Source organism: Sardina pilchardus, chromosome 23, assembly GCF_963854185.1.
Source record: "Sardina pilchardus chromosome 23, fSarPil1.1, whole genome shotgun sequence".
NCBI lineage: Eukaryota > Metazoa > Chordata > Actinopteri > Clupeiformes > Clupeidae > Sardina > Sardina pilchardus.
This window is the reverse complement of record NC_085016.1, coordinates 5,698,496-5,720,995: the sequence shown is the minus strand read 5'-3', so window position 1 is coordinate 5,720,995 and position 22,500 is coordinate 5,698,496. Positions and strand designations below refer to the sequence as shown.

General features: G+C 47.7%; 1 protein-coding gene across 1 annotated transcript in view; it reads left to right on the top strand.

Annotated features, from left to right (window-relative positions):
- The window catches only part of LOC134071730 (low-density lipoprotein receptor-related protein 1B-like), a 250,591-nt gene that overhangs the window by 128,369 nt on the left and 99,722 nt on the right, over nt 1–22,500 (top strand). Inside the window, exons 46-55 of the mRNA XM_062528566.1 lie at nt 558–750; nt 8,342–8,471; nt 9,376–9,500; nt 9,995–10,114; nt 10,833–10,946; nt 11,131–11,280; nt 12,191–12,313; nt 15,947–16,066; nt 16,986–17,114; nt 18,489–18,611. Of these exons, the coding sequence (XP_062384550.1) occupies nt 558–750; nt 8,342–8,471; nt 9,376–9,500; nt 9,995–10,114; nt 10,833–10,946; nt 11,131–11,280; nt 12,191–12,313; nt 15,947–16,066; nt 16,986–17,114; nt 18,489–18,611 (1,327 nt within the window). The remainder of the gene's footprint in view (nt 1–557; nt 751–8,341; nt 8,472–9,375; nt 9,501–9,994; nt 10,115–10,832; nt 10,947–11,130; nt 11,281–12,190; nt 12,314–15,946; nt 16,067–16,985; nt 17,115–18,488; nt 18,612–22,500) is intronic.

The following is a 22,500-nucleotide window of genomic DNA, read 5'->3' as shown; positions in this document are numbered from 1 at the left end:
AGACAAGGAGAAATGAGAGAAGCTGAGTGTAGAGATGGAGAGAAGTAGGGAATAAAGAGTAATTGAGAAGGGAGGATCAGAGAGGAGAGGAGGAGAGCCTAGGGTATTATCTGAGTTGACTGTGTGTGACGAGAAGACTGGAGCTAGATTTGGATTTAAAGAGCTCACAGTGCCATCACATTGTCTCAGCAGTGGGGTCTCATTGATACCACACTGTGTGTGTGTGTGTGTGTGTGTGTGTGTGTGTGTGGGGGGGGGGGGGGGGGGGGGGGGTGATGATTCTTCAGCATACTGACTAAGAAGCTATTACTATGTATGGTAATATTAGCTAGTTTTTGACCAAAACTTCATTATGCTTCTTCAAGCAAAACAACATGATTTCACAATTAAAAGCTGTTTCCTGCACAGCCTTTTCCTGAATTGTTATCAATAGCTAGTTTTGTTTGCGTAACTCGTGACGATTGTTGTTATTCTTTTTATGTCATATTTTGTTTTCTCCAGAACCCAAATAGCTGTTTTTTCTCTCTCCCTCTTTCTCCACGCCACATGGTTTGCAGGTGATCGTGAAGTCCGGCCCAGGGACGTTTTTTGGCCTGGCTATCTCCGGAGACTTCATCTTCTGGTCCGACTGGGTGCGGAGAGCGGTCCTGCGCTGCAGTAAACTCACGGGCGCAGACATGACCGTGCTCCGCGCCGATATCCCCCACCAGCCAATGGGAATCGTCGTTGTTGCCAACGACACCAACAGCTGTAAGTCATATTTGCATGAAAGCCTTTTGTGAACAAACGTTCACGCTTTCCTATTAGGAACTTCTTAAGGCATTTTCGGGTGGCAAAACAACACTGAGCTAATGTTGCTAATGTTTTAGAGCATTGTGTTAAAGACTGGTTTATTTTCATTTAAAAATATCTGGTTTTGGACGTTTCCATTGGAAACCCTGTGGGCTCAGGGCCTTTTTTGACAGTAATAGCAGGTCTGTACAGGTCCCGTCATGTGTGTGTTTGCTAGGAGTCAAGCCCATGGGTCTCTAGGGTGGGTCTGCTGGGTTTGCTTATCTACCAGCTAAGATGCGTTTGACTGTGCGTGTTTGTGTTTTTGTTTGTGTGTGTGTGTGTGTGTGCGTGCGTACGTGCGTGCGTGCGTGCGTGCGTGCGTGCGTGCGTGCGTGCGTGCGTGCGTGTATGTGTTTGTGCGGGCACGTGCACGTGTGTGTTTGTGTGTGTCTGTGTGAGCCTGTGTATGAGTGGCTCTCTGCTCTGTTTGACCGCTTGACCATACAAAGGCACAGTCTCTTGCTGGTCTCCATGGGCCCTTGGTGCTGTAGGCAGCACATAGGCCAGCTGAGGAGCGTCAGGAGGGCATCTATTACGTGTGTGTGTGTGTGTGTGTGTGTGTGTGTGTGTGTGTGTGTGTGTGTGTGTGTGTATGTGTGCGTGCTGTAGGCAGCGCCCAGGCCAGCTGAGGAGCGTCAGGAGGGCATCTACTTCTGCACTCACACACGCCTCCTGTGGCCTCCCACACACACACACACACACACACACAGTCACACACGCCTCCAGTGGCCTCCCTGTATGCACATTATTCAGAGGAGTCGGCCCCACAGCCTCTCCCAAGGCTCAGCAGTCACTCTTTAAATGGCCTCTTCTGCTAGCTCCCACTCTCTCTCCCACACACTCTCTCTCTCTCTCTCTCTCTCTCTCTCTCTCTCTCTCTCTTTCTCTTTCTCTCTCTTTCTCACTCTATCTCTCTCTTTCTCTCTTTCTCATTCTCTCTCTCTCTCTCTCTCTCTCTCTCTCTCTCTCTCTCTCTCGCTATCTCGCTATCTCTCTCTTTCTCTCTCATTCTCTCTCTCTCGCTCTCACACACTCACACACACACACACTCACACACACACACACACACACACACACACACACTCACACTCCTTCACTCAGACACTTGCAGATGTTTCCACTCTCCGCTCGGGCGGTTGCGTTCCCTTTCACCATGCACCATGTCTACTCCTGAGATTTCAAACACTCTCCGGCGTTAGCCAAAGCACCCCTCCATTTTTCATCAAGTGCTAGATCTCCACCGTCATCCCGGGACTCTATTATCATCAAGCTGCAACCCCAACCCAGGACAACACACACAAGAAGCGTCAGCCAGCCCAGCCCAGCCCAGCGCTGGCCTTTCCTCTCACGCTCTCACGAACAAGTGCTCCTGCCAACTACCTCTTCATTTTTCATCAAGCAGCGCAGCGTCTGTTTTTTCCAGCCTTACCACCACCAACACCACCAACAGCAACAACAACGATTGTTGAGCGCTCCAAGTGAAGTCTTTACAGCGCTCTTCCGAAATCTTTTGCCACCGCCGGGAATTTGGACAGACATGTCGGCCGGTTTGCGTCGGCCGGTTTGCGTCGTCCGGTTCTTCTTCTGTGGCTCTCTACAGCCAGAGCCCTTTACCTCCCACAGCCTCCCACTGTGGTGTTGCTGTAACGTCAGCAGAAGTGTCTGACTAATGAACGCCACGAGGCGGCTCCATTCGACTAGGCCACCTGCCCCTGCTCCTGAACTAGCCAAATGAACGCCCAGGTGAATCTACAAGAAAGGAGCACCACTGCAGCCTGGCCAAGTCTCGGAGTTGGACCCTGTTGGCCGACGGCACATGGAAATCCCTCGCAATGTGGAATAGTCCTCTAATGATCTATTAGCGTTTTATTATTATTATTATTATTGTTATTATCATCATCCTCCACAAACCTGCTTCTCCCTTCCTTGGTTCAGTGTCACAGTATACTGTATCTATGGAGATGTCACTGGTGGGGATTCAATATTGCACCACCTCTCTCCTTTCTCCCTACCAGGTTTCAGCACCGCTAGTGTGCGGTAGCAGTGTTTTTCCTACTGAGCAGAATGTTATTAAACAGAAGGGAGTTATTTTGTTTTTCGCTGTCAACAGAATAGCGAATAGCGAGTAGCGTTCAGTGCCCCCATTAGAGAGTGTGTGCCCTGATTTAGTGTGGGGTCTGTGACGTTCTACAGGGTTAACAAGCAGCCAATAGGGAACAAGCTGTTCCAATTCACCTTTACTAGCGGCGCCTCGGAATGACAGTTACCGAGCACTCAAGTTTTGATTCCCACTCATCGACCTTCACACGCTTCTGGCCTCTCTCAATCTCTCTCTCTCTCTCTATCTCTCTTTTTTTTTCTCTTTATCTCTCTCACTCTTACACACACATGCCATCTTTCTCTTTTTATCTCTCCCTCTCTTCCTCTTCCTCTCTCTGTCTATCTTTCTTTCTCTCCCTCTCTCTCTCTCAACATCTGAGTGCTCAACATACTCTTTGCACTCAATTCTTTTGTTTTGGTTATTTTCTTTTATTTCTGTGAGGTGCAGGCACAACCTTTCTTCTATCTCTCCCTCCCTCTCTCCCTCGCTCCCTCCCTCCCTCACAAAGACTCTTTGTTTATTTATTCTCTCATTTATTGGGGCAAACACAGGCAGTTGGGTGGGTGTTATTACAAAGCGCAAAGCGGCTTAGTCCAGTCTTTTCCTCAGAGCAAATATTAGCGCTGTGCGTTGCGCTAGCGAGCGCTCGGCTGTTTCTGGGCGACAGCAGACTCTGCTATCTGAGCCGCACAGCCCACTTCATGAAGTGAGTCCCAGAGTTTCTCCTGCACGCCCTGATACTGAGAACACACACATGCGCGCACACACACTCACACGGACGCACACACACACACACACACACACACACACACACACACACACACACACACACACACACACACATATACACACACACACACACACACACACACGCTTGCTTGCACGCACGCACTCACACATATACACACTCTCACTCTCTCTCTCTCTCTCGCTCTCTCTCTCTCACGCACACATGCTTGTCTCTCTCCCTCTCTCTCTCTTTCTCTCACACACACACACACATACACACACACACACACACACACACACACACACACACACACACATACATCCATACAGTACACACACGCACACTTACACACATATTAGCACACATACAGGCATAATCCTACGTGCTAATTTTCCGTATTCATAGACAGAGTGTTGTAGCCTCGTATTGTACTGTATGTGCAGTTGCTCATTTCCAATTGAAGCCTTGTTTCTGGAATGAACCGCTGCTCCTGACGGCTTATTTGAACATCCTTTCCCTCGGAAAATGAACCTCCGTGGCAGTAGATTACGGTGTTAAACAGCAATAGTCTAATTACGGTAATCAGATTAAAACTATGTCAGGCAGAACCTTAGATCTCTGGCCAATTCTCACGTCATTACTCCCAGCATGGTTTAAAGAAGCCAGTGCTGGCCTCCCCGCGCCACCCAGATGGACGAGAGTGGACGATGGCGCGTGTGTGTGTGTGTGTGTGTGTGTGTGTGTGGGGGGGGGGTGGGAGGGGGATAGGTGGACTGTGGTGCTGGACTAGTGGTGGAGAAAATCGCCTTTTTCCTCTCCGACTTCCCCCACCGCCTCCACCACCACCACCACCGCCTCCACCACCACCACCACCACTCTGGTGACCACCCAGCCGAATAGAACAAAGCACCAAGTTTAGAGCTATATAAAAAAGCTCCCCACTACTCCTTCAGCGGACAGGAGGAGGAGGAGGAGGTGGGGGGAGTTGGAGGAGGAGGAGGAGGAGGAGGAGGCGGAGGAGTTGAGGGGGGGGATGGTGGTTGGAGACCCGAGTCTGAGACTGAGGTCAGATGACCCTGGTTTGGCAGCGAGGGCCGTGGCCAGGCTCTGGGCAGTCAGCTGAATCGTGGCCATGTGTGTGGGGGACCGCGCCGCTCCCCGGTCTCCTCCGCCTTGGCAGCCGGCGCCAGTGCAGAGGGGGCACGGTTCACCACTCCCCTCTCCATGCCAGCGCCAGTGCCAAGCACAGTTCAAAGAGGCTCCCCATCGAGAAGCCAGGAACCGGGGCTATGTCTGTCTCTCTCGCTCTCTCTCTCACTCTCTCGCTCTTTCTTTCTATCTTGCTCTCTCTCTCTGTCTCTCCCATCTCTCTCTCTCCCCCTCTCTTTCACTCTCTGTCTCCCCCCTCTCTCTCTCTCGCTCTCTGTCTCTCCATCTCCTTCTCCCCCTCTCTCTCTCCCCTCTCTCTCTCTCTGTCTCTCTCTCTCTCTCCCTCCCTCGCTCTCTATCTCTCCCCCTCTCTCTCACACTCTGTCTCCCCCTCTCTCGCTCTCTGTCTCTCCCCCTCTCCCCCCCTCTCTCTCTCTCCCCCTCTGTCTCTCCCCCTCTCTCTCTCCATCTCCTTCTCTGTGCTGTACAGCATTTGTCCTTGAACACAGTGAGTGTGTGCAGTCAGAGCTTCATCTATTTCACACGTACTGTAGGAAGCAGGAACAGGAACACAAATGAGTGGTGGACTTATTATTGGATTATTAATGTATGTGCGTGTATGTGTGTGTTGTGTGTCAGTGTGTGTGTGTGTGTGTGTTTGTGTGTGTGTGTGTCAGAATGTCTTTGAATGTGTGTCAGTGTGTGTGGATGTCTGTCTATGCATCTGAATGGGAGTGGCTGTATTTTTTGTGTGTGGTCCGTTTGTGTTTTGTGTATTTCTCTGTTTGTGTGTGTGTGTGTGTGTGTGTGTGTGTGTGTGTGCATCAGTGTGTGTGTGCATGTAATTTGTGCATGTAATTTGTGTGTGTGTGTGTGTGTGTGTGTGCATGTAATTTGTGCATGTAATTTGTGTGTGTGTATGTGTGTGTGTGTGTGTGTGTGTGTGTGTGTGTGTGTGTGTGTGTGTGTGTGTGTGTGTGTGTGTGTGTGTGTGTGTGTGTGTGTGTGTGTGTGTGTGTGTGTGTGTGTGTGTGTGTGTGTGTGTGTGTGTGTGTGTGTGTGTGTGTGTGTGTGTGTGTGTGTATGTGTGTATGTGTGTGCTGGGGTAGACTGTACCAAAGCCATTACTCAGTGAGTAATGACATTAGGACGACTCCTCTGAGAACATCTCAGTTTCCCGCTGCCTCAGGCAGAGAGCATGAGTACTGGCCTGGGAGCATCTTGGTTGTGTGTGTGTGTGTGTGTGTGTGTGTGTGTGTGTGTGTGTGTGTGTGTGTGTGGTGTGCGTGCGTGCGTGCGTGCGTGCGTGCGCGCGTGCTTGCGTGCGTGCGTGTGTGCACGTGCCCGTGTGTGTGTGTGTGTATTTGTGTGTGTGGCGTGTGTGTGGGAGGATCCCCCAAACATCATTGTCTCTCTCATCACTGTGACCTCTACTCCCCCTTCATCTAATTCCCAACTGGCCGGCTCCCTCATCAGTGGCTGATCAGTAGGAGAGACGTGGGAGGCTGAGCAGCTGAGCGGAGTGTGTGTGTGTGAGGAGTGTGTGTGTGTTAAAGTCCAGTGTGGTGTAAAGAGATGTGTGTTAATGTCCAGTGTGGTGTTAAAGAGAAACTATGCAGGATTGGCGATTTCATCTACGGTTTCGGTTTCGCTTTTCGTTTTCGCTCGTTTTATGCTTGCATATTTCTCTGCAGAGCCTCCCCTACAGCTTCAGCGTGTATATTTATATATATATATATATATATAGGCTGTATATATATTTATAAATTATTTAAAAAGCGTGGTTCTTCTCGTTCCTTACGCGTCTCAGACTTCCAGATGTAAACAAGGAGCGATCGCTTCCTGCGGCAAACTGCAAGGCTGCAATAGCGGATAGGGACACTGGGGGCGGGAGGAAATATTACTGTTTTCGATAAAACTGGTCAGTCAAGCAAAACAACGATTTCTAAGCGATTTTATGACTATGAAAAAGTTGCATAGGGTCTATTTAAAGTCCAGTGTGGTGTTAAAATGCTCAAACACCGAGTGCTGTTGAGTTGCTCAAGCCCTGCATGGAGACGTGCGAATCTGTATTCAAGATAGATAGATAGATAGATAGATAGATAGATAGATAAATAGAAAGATAGATAGATAGATAGATAGATAGATAGATAGATAGATAGATAGATAGATAGATCAACATTCAACATATACAGTACATACAAACATACAGTACATACATACAGAAAATTATTAAAATGTTATTCCTTTCTCTCTGCACAGTGCAGTGTAGACATTTGGGATCATTTCAACATATGCTGGTAGTTTTGATAGCACAGAAGAATGGAGAGACCCAGTCAGACCAATGGTAGGAAAAATCAGGAAGCAAAGTTTTATTTACAATGATGCGCATCAAGGCAGAGACAGCATGACTTCACCCTAAAGATCCATCAGCTGCTCTAGCTTGACAAGAACATAGTTAGGTTTTGAGTACTCAACAGCAAGCAACAGCGGGATAGATAATCATACACTAACAGTGGCAGTTACTGTAGGAGACATCCAGTCTACCCTAATCAATGGCGGATGCGAACAATAAGTGATATCAACCCTGGCGCCTTCCATGTTTAGAAACAGTGCAGATACTGTATCATACAGGGACAGTGTCACAATGTAGCAGCACACTTTTATTGTCAAAGTGTGCTGCTAGTGAGAAATTCAGAACATTAAAATCATATAACCGTATTGGCATATTGGACATAATTCCTATAGGTCTATTCCACTTTCTCTCACATACAATTTCATCTAATTGTGTTTGGAATCGTTACAACATACAATTTCAGTGTGTATACCTGCTGTGTATCTAACTAAAGGCCTGGGTGTCCTGTCAGGTCAGCTAGGACTATATGTTTCTAGTAACACTCACTCCCCTTGTTGTCAATGTGTAATGTGTCAATGTCTGAATAACGTGTCAATGTCAATGTCTGAGTAATATACTGGTAATAAGATAATATATCTATTTAGCTCTACAGAAGTGCCCAATCCATCTCAACAGCATCATGCAATGCCAGACGCTCCGTCCGCACGTTAAATAAGGAGCAGGGCTAGCATGCAGTAGCCTGAAAAGTTGTAGTTTCAATTCCCAGCTTCCACACTTATGCCCTTGAGCAAGGCACTTAACCCTGAGTTTCTCCGGGCACAATGGCCCTTGTAATATAACTGACATACTGTATATAAGTCACTTTGGATGGACGTGTCTGCTAAATGAATACATGTAAATGTAACTGTACATGTAAATGTAATATATGTCAGACACTCCTCTCTCTATAGTTTAAGCCAGTGCAGCATTGATATGAGTGTGCCGATATTTGAAGGTAAATTAACTACTATTGTGTTGCTTTGACAACCGGAACAATAGCTAACGCTGACGCATTGCTCCTTTTTGTAATGTTTTATGATTTTAATGTAAGTTTGTATTGAACAAATGTTAAATTCTCATCCATGGCAAAAAATCTTGAAAATTATCTGAAGTCCTCGTCCGTGTGTTTCAGGTGAGCTGTCACCCTGCAGGGTCATGAATGGAGGATGTCATGACCTTTGCCTGTTGACCCCTCACGGCACGGTGAACTGCAGCTGTAGGGGTGAACGCCTGCTGCTGGATGATAACCGATGTGTATGTAAGTCCTGTTTTGCCTCTGCTACCGTACCTCTCTTGCCTGGCTATAGCGCTTACCGCTTCTCGATGAAACCTGGTCTGGGAACCAAAGCGTTCATTTTCTCGTATTTTGAACGAATGCCCAGATCGGTTTATTGGGCGCCATGGATGTCTATCAAATGCGTCATAGTGCATAGCTCTTCATCATCATCTTGCTTTCCGCCCTGTTCTGTGATTGGTCCCCTATCTGAGGCAAAAATTAGGGCGGTAGTTTCCAGGCTGCCTTAGCAACGTGAATCAGATCGCACGCAAGGCAGCATGGGAACACCCAGGCTAGTACAGTACCTCTCATGATCACTCAAGAGACGTAGCATGAAGCACTCCATGCCAACATACTTGTGCTAGTGACCACACTGCCCATAAAGCACTCCAGCCGTTGAAGAGCTTTGCCGTTCTTGTCATTTTAATAGCCCATGGGCTTTTGAGTGATGGTCAAATGATATTGACTTGATTTATTCATGTATGTGGTTGTGTTTGGTTTCACCACTCTCAAAGCTCTCTGATGCCTCATCATTTTACATCCTTGAATTTTTTTTGGTGTTGTTGCTGTGTCTATATTTCAGCATGAGAGGGGCGAATCGTCTCTTGTCAGCGTGGTGACTGATGTTGGTTGAGCTGTAGTGTTTGTCTGTCATGAGGATGCAGGAGGAAAGAGAGAGAGAGATAGAGAGAGAGAGAGAGGTTGAACTACAGTAGAGGAGAGGATCGGCTGCCAAGGCTGAGACACACTCAGAGGCCCATAGCTGAGCCGAGCAGAGCGGAAAGTTACGGAGTAATGCTTTCAAATCTGATTCTCCCCTTCTCTTCTTCTTCCCTGTCTGTTCTTTCCCTCCTTTTTTTCCTTTTTTCCTTTGATAATCATACAGCCAGAAACTCCTCCTGCAACATCCACAGTGAGTTTGAGTGTGGAAACGGAGAGTGCATAGACTACCAGCTGACGTGCGATGGGATTGCACACTGCAAGGACAAGTCGGACGAGAAAATGCAGTACTGTGGTAAGAGGAAGTGAGACAGGATTCACCTGATCATCTGACCGCTGCCCTTGGAGTGTTTTGGCCACAGGGGTGCACAGCCCACAGCCCACAGCCCAAGGATCAATAGATGAAGGCAAAACAGATGAGTTCAGATGAGTTCCTTCTGAAGTGCAGGGGAACGTAACAACAAGCAAAGCAAAGCTCCACACCTCATCTGGAACGGCAGTGTCTTATGCTAGCTCTACTTCTGCTTTCCATCTCTCTCTCTCTCTCTCTCTCTCTCTCTCTCTCTCTCTCTCTCTCTCTCTCTCTCTCTCTCTCTCTCTCTCTCTCTCTCTCTCTCTCTCTCTCTCTCTGTTGCTCTCTCACTCTCTATTTCTCTCTATCTCTCTCTCTCTCTATCTCTCTCTCTCTCTCTCTCTCTCTCTCTCTGTTGCTCTCTCACTCTCTATTTCTCTCTATCTATCTCTCTCTCTATCTCTCTCGCTCGCTCTCTCTCCCTCTCTCATCCACAGAAAACCGAAGGTGCAGGCAAGGTTTCAAACCCTGCTACAACCAGCGCTGTGTGGCCAATAGCCGCTTCTGTGACGGAGTTGACCACTGTGGGGATAACTCAGACGAGGTGTTCTGTAACAGTGAGTGGACAGACGCCCCAACATGACACACACACACACACACACACACACACACACACACACACACAGAATGAGAGAGAACGCGTATGTGTACTTACATAGCCAGACAGTTGAGTCTGTGACATCTTGAAATGGTACTGAAGGCTTAACTTTCCTAGAAAGCCTTTCATGAGCTCAACTTTCCTAGAAAGTATTTAATGAATTCATTTTGAAGTTGAATGTGAACCGACTGAACTTTACACTGGCTTAGGGTAAACCAAAACATCTTCAGTAGCCAAGATAACAATGGACTCTGGAAAAACATGTTGCACAGATCAAGGCCTCATTCAGTCCAAAACCTGGTTGCCGGTGTGTGTGTGTGTGTGTGTGTGTGTATGGAGCGAGGGGGTGCAACTACAAAAGCCTCTGACTACACAGTCACATGTCGTCAGTCCCATAGGAGGTGCAGGGAAACAGCAATTAACAACAATACCATCTGTCTCTCCATTGTAATCAGCTTTTTGTATGTTTGCACCATCAGTCTGTGTTTCTCTCTCTTCATTTCTCTGGGTGCCTGGGGAAAAGGAGGTGAATAAAGGCATTGTGCCATGTGTTTTCCTGGCGTACACAAACGACCGCCGTCTCTCTCTCTCTCTCTCTCTCTCTCTCGCTCTCTCTCTCTCTCTCTCTCTCTCTCTCTCTCTCTCTCTCTCTCTCTCTCTCTCTCTCTCTCTCACAGATTCCACGTGCGGCGCGGCAGAGTCCCGCTGTCAGGACGGAGGCTGCGTCCCGCACTCGGCCTGGTGCAATCAGATTATCGACTGCGCCGACGCCTCTGACGAGAAGAACTGCGGTAAGATAAACCCCCGTGGCGCGCTACGGTAAAGCAGCGCTATCTGCCCCCCCCCCCCCCCCCCCCCCACACACACACACACACACAATCCCATGAATCTCCCCCCCCCGGTATTGTCTTTGCTCCCTAACCCGTGCTCTCCCCCGCGTGATCTGTAATGTGTCGGGCGCCGCTGTCTTTGCAGATAACATGAGCTGCGCGGATTACTACCGGCTGGGCGCCAAGGAGACGGCGTTCCTGGGCTGCAACTCCACGTCGCTGTGCATCCACCCGTCCTGGATCTGCGACGGAGCCAACGACTGCGGGGATTACGCCGACGAAGCCCACTGCCAGGGTGACTGTCAGCGCGCGCATCTTAACGCCGCCTCGCTCGCTCGCTCGCCTCGTTTTTTTCCCTTTCTTTCTTTCTTTCTTTCTTTCATTTGTTTTTGTTTTCCAAGCAACAATGATGTAGCATTGAAGAGCGGAAAAGCGTGGCCCAGGGATGAAGTTTTCGAATAATGAGCAGATTCTCTTGCTATCTGTAGCGAGCTACAGGAAGGCCGAGGTCTTATCAGGTCTCGGGGTTTAGATTCAGCCAGATTAATAGAGTTTGGAATTGGCCAAGTTGTAGGAACTGTATTAGACCTCGCTAAGAACAGGCGGCACTCGGCTATTCGGCAATTGCTTTTGATCCCAGCTGCGTTTCCAAGCCTTGCGCTCAGCTGTTGCATTTGCTGGGATTTGGAGCCCAGAAAGCCAGATGGGAACATTTGCTTGGGAAGAAAAGGGTCACGCGTTTCATAAAAAAGGAGAAGGTTTTTGCTAAGCTGGTTTGCAAAAGTTGGTTGTGTGTATTCATCTTCTATATCTTACATTGATCTTGCCTCAAAGCATAGCTTAGCCTTTGATGTGTTGGAATGGCTAGCTAATTTGGTGGTAACACCGAAAGCCTGTAGTTTTTAATTTAGTGATCAGGCCTGGCATGGTTGAAGTGGTTCCATATAGATGGGCTTTGATCATGTGATTTGTTTGTGCTTTCCACTTTCAAGTTGTTTCTTCACAGCCTCACGTCGGTCGGGCGTTACAACTTTTTCAACGATTCATCCAGCATTTATGTGAATCAATCTCCGCATCCAATTTGGCTGGAGATGTGTCGCGGTGTAGCGCCTTTGTCAGATTCCCATTGATCAGGGCTGATTAATATTCCGGCGATTGATCCGCTAAGTCCACTCACTGTTTCTGTGCTCTCCCTGATCCCGCAGCATCTGCTGGACACACGTGTGAAGACGGACACTTCGCCTGTCCCAGCGGAAACTGCATCTCCAGCGTGTGGCTGTGCGACGGGCAGAAGGACTGCGAGGATGGAGCGGACGAGTTTCAGTGTGGTAAGGCCACACACACACACACACACACACCACACAACTGACCAGAAGGCCCACTCCGCTTTCAGGGTCCTCTGTCCACGGGCGCCGGAGGACACACTCACACACACACACACACACACACACACACACACACCACACAAAATGACCAGGAAGCCTACTGCACTTTCAATGTCCGTTGACGTCCAAGGCAGAGGACACACACACACAAACACACACACACACACACACACACACACACACAGAGAGAGAGTACAGAATGTTTCAAAGTAACAAAGTGTAGCCATTAATCCAGCTGCCCAGCTGATATTAGCAGAGCAGGATGACTCTGATAAAGTCGATGCTGAAAAAGCTTTTCAGTGTTTCCTTGTTTCCTCGTGCCATTATTCCTAGACCTACTTAACTTTTTTTCTTTTTTTTTTGTTACAGAAGGAACTTTAAACTCATTTTTTTTCTGCCAGCTACAAAGCTGTCATGTCCTGCGAGATGAAGCGGGAATGGAAACTTCTTAAACACATTACAAGGACTTTCACTTTACATAAAGACGCAAGCGAGAAGTTGAAAATCGACAGAATAATTATGGAATGTGCTGACCTGTATTGCAGTTGTCATGGTGAAGCAGAGGACATTATGCCTGTGAATGAATAGATGATTGTGCGGCAGAGGACCGCAACGCTGGTTGGGGCTGTCGGTCACGCACATTAATAATTCAAGTCTGATTTTGCGAAGGGAGCCTTGTTAATCACAGAATGTGACACTTGAAAATCCATTTTGCTGTAACTCTGGCATTGTTAATCATCTAATATTAATAACGACATCAGGGCATCCTATTCCACACTCCGTAATGAATGGAATAGAAGGAAATAGCAAGCCACGCTGTGTCTGTGTGTCTGTGTGTGTGTATGTTATGTGTGTGTGTGTGTGTGTGTGTGTGTGTGTGTGTGTGTGTGTGTGTGTGTGTGTATGTGTGTGTGTGTGTGGGGTGTGTGTTCTGTGTGCATGTGTGTGTGCGTGTGTGTGTGTGTGTACAGTATGTGTGTGGGGTGTGTGTTCTGTGTGCGTGTGTGTGTGTGTGTGTGTGTGTGTGTGTGTGTGTGTGTGTGTGTGTGTTCGCACATGCATCCTGCAGCCCTCAATAGAAAGGGCTCTCAGGGCCGTGGGCTGATTTCATTCAAGCCCACAAATTCCTCTCACTCTGTTTGCTTTCGTTTAAAGGACACATTTTTGAACCACGTTTTGAACGGGAGAGGTCATTAAAATGCATGAGACCGAACGTGTGAGGTCCATCTGTCTACTTTGTTGACAACTACACACACACGCAAGGAAATGTCACCATGGTGATTGGCTGTGGTGATTATTATTATTTTTTTTTTAAAGTTATAATTGACTGTTTTAAAGTAGCTATTTAGGGCACTACATCATGAGGAGTTGAACATGGAAATGCGTTGTGCGTCCTAATCCTAACTACAGCACTAATTGTGTGTATTTATAAACAAATCTGTGTGGTTTGTGTTTCTTACTCAATGCATTGTGCTGTATTGGGGTCAATGGAAGGTTAGTTTTACTAGTCTATCTGAGCTTTGGAACTACAGTATGTGAACGCTAGTGTGCAACCTGTGGTGGGCTGTGGTGGGCTGGGACTACCGTGTGAAAAGTGGTATATCCGGGAGTGTGAAAAGTACAAAGTTGTGGTGTCTGGACAAAGTAAAGAGTTGTGGTGTCTGTGCTGTTGAGTGGCAGAGGGTACTCCGATTCCCGCAAAGACTTTTGTCACACGGACTTGCAAACATCCACAATTGTCCGAATACAGCAGTCAAACGGTAGTGTCAAAGAGTGGGAGAGGAACTGATAAAGACTCTCGTAGTCCAGAGTTGTCGGCAGGTAGTCTGTCCAAAAAAAGAAGAAAAGAAGAAGGCTGAACTGCAGGAGCCTCCGGCCTTTTCCTATTACCCTCCTACTGATCTCTCAGAAAGAGCCCTTCCCTCTTTACACTGGCAAATTCATGGAGAGGGTACCTGAGGGTCACCCCCCCGCCCCCCCCCCCCCCCCCCCCCCCCCCCGTGTGGCGGCCCATTTCCTGGTACCTATCCTCCCGTTGTGTCTTTTCCGGCGCTTTCTAAGAAGCCGTGGATGGTGCTGTGGGTGCAGTGGGCGTCCCCTGCTGCCTCTGATCATTTGTTTTGCCACTCTGGGCAGACCCTGAGAGGGAAGTGCCTTAATCTCCTCTTCAAAGTCGAAACCCGTAAGGCCATAAAGAGGATGTGTGTGTGTGTGTGTGTGTGTGTGTGTGTGTGTGTGTATGCACGCCTGTGTGCGTGTTTGCGTGTATGTGTGTTGATATCTGGCTTGAACAGGGAGAAATTCTGTGTGTGTGTGTGTGTATGTTTCTTTGTGTGTGTGACCTTGTGGTGGTTGCTTTAGTTTTATTGTTCATACTTTGTTTTATTTCTGTTTTCTCAAAATATCATTTTTTTCCTCTCTCTCTCCGTGGCAGGGTCCATGCTCGTCGTCCTCGATTGTTGTTGTTGTTGTTCTGTTTGCTTTGGATGACTCCTGGCCAACGTCCAGAGAAATGTCCAGTTGTTTTGGTAGCACACCACTTTTCTGGGCTCAGCCTTTGGCACCTCGGGGAATGAGAATGACCGCCACCACCGGCCCACGAGGGAGGAAGAGCCACGGAGAGCTGCGAAGCCACGCGATCAATGGCCGGCAACAAATAGAAAAACAAACCGGTAGAAAGAAGCAAATCAGCCGACACGCCTGACCCGCGAGGAAGCGCTTACTGCAGCACAGCCTCCAAGTGGCATTTACTGTATCTGTTGTTCCGCCGCATCTGTAATGCAGAAGAATTACGACCCAAAAAAATGCAACCTAATACAGCTAGGTCTCCATGCCGCACATTTATCAGCTAAAGGGCAGAGCTGCACAAAGGGGGGGAAAAAAAAGAACTGAAAAGAAAAAGAATCCTTTGGCGTCTCCATTTGCCTCGTGGGTTGTCCATGATGGGCTACTTTGTGTGGTGAATACAGAGCGCCAGGGTTAGCTCTCCGTGTCTGTGCTCTCTGACCATTAAAATAACGTTTATTTTCCTCCCCCAGCAGCTCAGCGGTGGATGAAGCTTGCGCTGCCATAAACTATCAAAGGCGGACTGCTTTACAGTGTTTCAGCACAGGCTACGAGTCTCTTGCGTGTATAGCTTCTTTTTTTCTGTCAGTGGCTCATTGTCATGTTAAACCTCTCTCTCTTTCTCTTTCTCTCTCTTTTTTCTCTCTCGTTCTCCTTCTCTTTCTTTTTTCTCTCGCTCTCCTTCTCTCCTCTCTCTCCCTCTTCTCTCTCTTTCTCTTTCTCTTTTCTCTCTCCCCCTCTCTCTCTCTCTCGCTCTCTCTCTCTCTCTTTCTCTCTTCTCTCGCTCTCCTTCTCTTCTCTTTTTTTTCTCTCGCTCTCCTTCTCTTCTCCTCTCTCTCCCTCTTCTCTCTCTTTCACTCTCCCTTTTCTCTCTCGCTCTCCTTCTCTTCTCTTTTATTTCTCTCGTTCTCCTTCTCTTCTCCTCTCTCTCCCTCTTCTCTCTCTTTCTCTTTCTCTTTTCTCTCTCCCCCTCTCTCTCTCTCTCTCTCTCTCTCTCGCTCTCCCCTGCAGACTCCTCGTGCCTGTGGAACCAGTTTGCCTGCTCCAAGCACAAGTGCATTGCCAAGCAGTGGCTTTGTGACGGAGAGGACGACTGCGGAGACGGCGTGGACGAGAGCGAGGGGATTTGTGGTAAGTCAGTCAGTGTGAATTTGCATGCCATGCAGCCGATTAGTCACGCCTGACTCGCCTAAACCAAACACAACAACAACAACTCAACAAAAAAGAAGGCAGAGCAGAGTCACTGATGGCTCAGCAATAATGGTGTATCTATGTGGGATGGATAGCCCAGTGCCCTGGACAAACACAAACAAACATTTAAGTCATCGATTTCCTTTGCTGCATTAAAGGTCAGTCTGGGGCGGATTATTACTGGTGGTCTCCCGCAGGAGCTCAATAGAGGTCTCTTGAGTTGACCAGATGACCTACCTCGCATCACCCACACCTTCTCTGCTCTCTCTCTCTCTCCCTCTCTACCGTCTCTCTCTCTATCCCTTCCTCTCCACCTCCCTGTCTCTGTTCTTTTCCTCATCCCCCCCTTCCCACCTCTTCTCTCTACCCTCTCACCTTCCTTCTTCTCTGTCCTCTCTTCCATCCATCTCCCCATCTGGCTCTTTCCACCCGCATCTCTCCATCCACCTCTCTTTTCTCTCTGTCACCTCTCCATCCACCTCTCTGCCTTCTTCTCTCTGTCCACCTCTCCATCCATCTCTTCATCTGGCTCTTTCCACCCATATCTCTCTATCCATCTCTCCACCTTCTTCTCTCTGTCCACCTCTCCATCCCTCTCTCCACCTCCTCCCTGTCTCTATCCATCTCTCCATCTTCTTCTCTCTGTCCACCTCTCCATCCATCTCCCCATCTGGCTCTTTCCCCTCTCATGTCTGTATCCATCTCTCCACCCTCTTCTCTCTGTCCATCCCTGTATCCTTCTCTCCACCTCTTTCTTGCCCTGTCCCCTCTCATGTCTCTATCCATCTCTCCACCCCTCTCTCCACCCCTCTCTCCACCTCCTCCCTGCCCTGCCCTGCCCTGCCCTGCCCTCCCCCAGGGTCGGTGACGTGTGGTGCGGGCCTGTTCAGCTGCCCCGGCTCCTACGCCTGCGTGCCCAAGCGCTGGCTCTGTGACGGGGAGAGGGACTGCCCCGACGGCAGCGACGAGCTGGCTGCAGCTGGCTGTGGTAAGAGACTACTGGACACAAAGAGCTCATGCTGCAGCTACTCTCATATGTATTATGTAGACATTTTTAAAAATAAACGTTAAGTTCCACTCTGAGTGACCTATAATGGAGTTACAGTATGTAATCGATTTAATCTAAATTAGCAAATACAGTAAGGACCAGACGCTTACTTACATTTAGAAACAGTTGATTTGGCTTATTACACCACAAACTTAGGTAGTGGACTCAAGCAATCTGAGATTGTTGAACGTGCTATATGTGGATGCTAGATAAAGATTTACTCCTGATTTGTGTATCGTTTCATGCATATTCAGTAGGCGGAAGTGGGTTAGTTGTCATTACTACACGGCTCTTCATGGTGCTGCTGAAAGTTCCATTCACATCATTGGGCCTGCCTAACGTTCGGAGGTCTGATAAATCTATATAATAATAACCGCTGCAAAGTATATGATGACCACTGTCAATGGCAACAGGTTTTGTGCTTCGATTAATGTCATTCATATAATTCCGCAAGAAGTTAATTCGCTTATTGCTACGCAACACCTGAAACTGTCAAGTTCTGTTTGTGCGGCAAACTATTTATTTTGTCAGCGAAAGCCACAAAACTGAGACGGTGTTTCTTTTCTCGTTTATGCAAGTAGCCGTATAATAAGCGGAATAATAAGCTCCGCTGGGCATAGGGGTTCTGTTCACCCTGTCAGGATTTATACTCTGATAATTACCGGCGAACAATACATCACATTTTACCATTATGGTTGCCCTGACAACCATACATTTGTAACCCATATCTCCTCCCATCTCCTCTTTTGCACATTGAAGCAGATGGATATTTGCACACAATCAAATTTCTTTTCAACCAAATGTTTAATAAAAGTAATTAAGAATAGCCAAATGAGTTGGAAGTGAAACCCAGCCACAGTTGGGGAACCACATCAGGACCATATGTGATCCAGGCTGGCGTTCTTTCTGTGTTCTCTTTTATGTTCATTTGAACACTGATTTTGCACAGAGCTGACCCAAATACACAGATATGATGTCCTTCCTTCTGTGCCTCACTGCTATCCAGTGACCCTTTGCTTCCTGTGGTTTTAGTGATCCAGTATGTGGGATACTGTACACGTTTACAAAATGAATATTTTATCCGTCTCACCTTCTCTGTATCTCCTGCTCTCTCTCTCTCTCTCTCTCTCTCTCTCTCTCTCTCTCTCTCTCTCTCTCTCTCTCTCTCTCTCTCTCTCTCTCTCTCTCTCTCTCTATCTATCTATCTATCTATCTATCTCTCTCTCTCTCTCTCTCTCTCTCTCTCTGTCTCTCTCTCCATCCCCCCTCTCTTTCTCTGTCTGCCTGTCTTTTATTCTCGCTCTCTTCCTTAAGCTCCTAACACCACATGCCGAGAAGGCACCTTCCGCTGTCGCAACCAGAAGTGCATCCCCAGACAGTACGTCTGCGACCATGACGACGACTGTGGCGATGGCTCTGACGAACACCCACAATGTGGCAAGTCCTCCCCTCCTCTCCTGTCACACACACACACACACACACACACACACCGTAACAAGCCCCCGATAACAGCTCCTGCGCTGATAACAGCACTGACACACATTTCCCGAGTTTAAGGCAGTTTGCCGCCCTCATCGTTCATGCCTGACAGCTCAGATGAATGCATTCCATTTTTTTTTTGTCTGAGCGGCGAGGTGATGCAACTGTAATCTGCTGGCTCTACATCAAGCTGTCAGCCTTTTAGTGCTGCACGCCAGCAGGCTGTGCCTCAGAACATATGGCGCTGTGGCCCACACTGATAGCGCAGCCGCCAAAGCGCACCGCCGAGCCTCACATGTGGATCACCTGATGATTTGTGGAGAAGGAGATTGTGATGAAAGGGGGGTCGTGACTCGTGACCAATCTAAGGATGGTCTGTTCTGCACCTGATGCTTTTTTTCACGAAAGATAACATGATGAAGGCTCTGTGGAAATACTTGTGAATGGTGAACGTCATTTTTGAAGGATGATAACATTATGAAGGCTCTGTGAAAAGACAAATGAAAGCCCTGTAGCTCAACTAAATGTTTGTGAATAATGATGTCTGTGAAAAAGCTAGGGAATGCCTCCAGTTTACAAGATGATGTTTGAAGATCGGTGATGATGAGTCTGATGACTAGATCTTTTACCTGATGATGATAACAATGACAGGTCTGTGAAAAGCCTTGTGAATGTCTGTAGTTAAGCTAAAGATCGGCTTGACATATAGAATGTGAGCACTACAGCCAGCGGGCAAATGAAACTTTTCGTGCACAGTGTGGAAAAGACGTGTGTATAATGTGTTATGGATGCATACAGTACTCTCACGTCTGGTATAGAGCCACCTCTGCATCAGGACGTTATGTGGATAAGACGTGTGTATAATGTGTTATGGATGCATACAGTACTCTCACGTCTGGTATAGCCACCTCTGCATCAGGACGTTATGTGGATAAGACGTGTGTATAATGTGTTATGGATGCATACAGTACTCTCACGTCTGGTATAGCCACCTCTGCATCAGGACGTTATGTGGATAAGACGTGTGTATAATGTGTTATGGATGCATACAGTACTCTCACGTCTGGTATAGCCACCTCTGCATCAGGACGTTATGTGGATAAGACGTGTGTATAATGTGTTATGGATGCATACAGTACTCTCACGTCTGGTATAGCCACCTCTGCATCAGGACGTTATGTGGATAAGACGTGTGTATAATGTGTTATGGATGCATACAGTACTCTCACGTCTGGTATAGCCACCTCTGCATCAGGACGTTATGTGGATAAGACGTGTGTCTAATGTGTTATGGATGCATACAGTACTCTCACGTCTGGTATAGCCACCTCTGCATCAGGACGTTATGTGGATAAGACGTGTGTATAATGTGTTATGGATGCATACAGTACTCTCACGTCTGGTATAGCCACCTCTGCATCAGGACGTTATGTGGATAAGACGTGTGTATAATGTGTTATGGATGCATACAGTACTCTCACGTCTGGTATAGAGCCACCTCTGCATCAGGACGTTATGTGGAAAAGACGTGTGTATAATGTGTTATGGATGCATACAGTACTCTCACGTCTGGTATAGAGCCACCTCTGCATCAGGACGTTATGTGGAAAAGACGTGTGTATAATGTGTTATGGATGCATACAGTACTCTCACGTCTGGTATAGAGCCACCTCTGCATCAGGACGTTATGTGGAAAAGACGTGTGTATAATGTGTTATGGATGCATACAGTACTCTCACGTCTGGTATAGAGCCACCTCTGCATCAGGACGTTATGTGGATAAGACGTGTATAATGTGTTATGGATGCATACAGTGCTCTCACGTCTGGTATAGCCACCTCTGCATCAGGACGTTATGTGGATAAGACGTGTCTAATGTGTTATGGATGCATACAGTGCTCTCACGTCTGGTATAGCCACCTCTGCATCAGGACGTTATGTGGATAAGACGTGTGTATAATGTGTTATGGATGCATACAGTACTCTCACGTCTGGTATAGCCACCTCTGCATCAGGACGTTATGTGGATAAGACGTGTCTAATGTGTTATGGATGCATACAGTACTCTCACGTCTGGTATAGAGCCACCTCTGCATCAGGACGTTATGTGGATAAGACGTGTATAATGTGTTATGGATGCATACAGTACTCTCACGTCTGGTATAGAGCCACCTCTGCATCAGGACGTTATGTGGATAAGACGTGTGTATAATGTGTTATGGATGCATACAGTACTCTCACGTCTGGTATAGCCACCTCTGCATCAGGACGTTATGTGGATAAGACGTGTCTAATGTGTTATGGATGCATACAGTACTCTCACGTCTGGTATAGAGCCACCTCTGCATCAGGACGTTATGTGGATAAGACGTGTATAATGTGTTATGGATGCATACAGTGCTCTCACGTCTGGTATAGCCACCTCTGCATCAGGACGTTATGTGGATAAGACGTGTGTATAATGTGTTATGGATGCATACAGTACTCTCACGTCTGGTATAGCCACCTCTGCATCAGGACGTTATGTGGATAAGACGTGTGTCTAATGTGTTATGGATGCATACAGTACTCTCACGTCTGGTATAGCCACCTCTGCATCAGGACGTTATGTGGATAAGACGTGTGTATAATGTGTTATGGATGCATACAGTACTCTCACGTCTGGTATAGCCACCTCTGCATCAGGACGTTATGTGGATAAGACGTGTGTATAATGTGTTATGGATGCATACAGTACTCTCACGTCTGGTATAGAGCCACCTCTGCATCAGGACGTTATGTGGAAAAGACGTGTGTATAATGTGTTATGGATGCATACAGTACTCTCACGTCTGGTATAGAGCCACCTCTGCATCAGGACGTTATGTGGAAAAGACGTGTGTATAATGTGTTATGGATGCATACAGTACTCTCACGTCTGGTATAGAGCCACCTCTGCATCAGGACGTTATGTGGATAAGACGTGTATAATGTGTTATGGATGCATACAGTGCTCTCACGTCTGGTATAGAGCCACCTCTGCATCAGGACGTTATGTGGATAAGACGTGTCTAATGTGTTATGGATGCATACAGTACTCTCACGTCTGGTATAGAGCCACCTCTGCATCAGGACGTAGTGTGGAAAAGACGTGTTTTATGTGTTATGGATGCATACAGTACTCTCACGTCTGGTATAGCCACCTCTGCATCAGGACGTTATGTGGATAAGACGTGTCTAATGTGTTATGGATGCATACAGTACTCTCACGTCTGGTATAGAGCCACCTCTGCATCAGGACGTAGTGTGGAAAAGACGTGTTTTATGTGTTATGGATGCATACAGTACTCTCACGTCTGGTATAGCCACCTCTGCATCAGGACGTGGCGGCTCACCAGCCAGAGGAGTCGAGCGGTAATTGAAATGCCTCGTCCTGACCCCGTGGAAGTGTCCTTGAGGGCGACGCTACACCCCAAACAGCTCCCAATGTTCTGATAGGCACCGTGCATGGCAGCCTCTGCAATCGTTGTACCAGTGTGTGACTGTGTGAATGGGTGATTGTGAGGCATTGCTGTGAAAACCGTTTTGAGTGCTGGGTCGAGTGTAAAATAGCGCTGTATAAATGCTATCCATTTAGCATTTAACACCATATTGATTACAGAAGGAGGAGCTAATTGTTGTAGCATACGCTCCGCTAACGGAATGCTTCAGCTGCCCACCCAGCATAGCCCGGCTGGAGGAGAGTGTGTGTGGAGAATGTGTGTGTGTGGAGAGTGAGGAGAGTGTGTGTGGAGAATGTGTGTGTGTGGAGAGTGAGGAGAGCGTGTGGGGAGAGTGTGTGTGTGTGGAGAGTGTGTGTGTGTGTGTG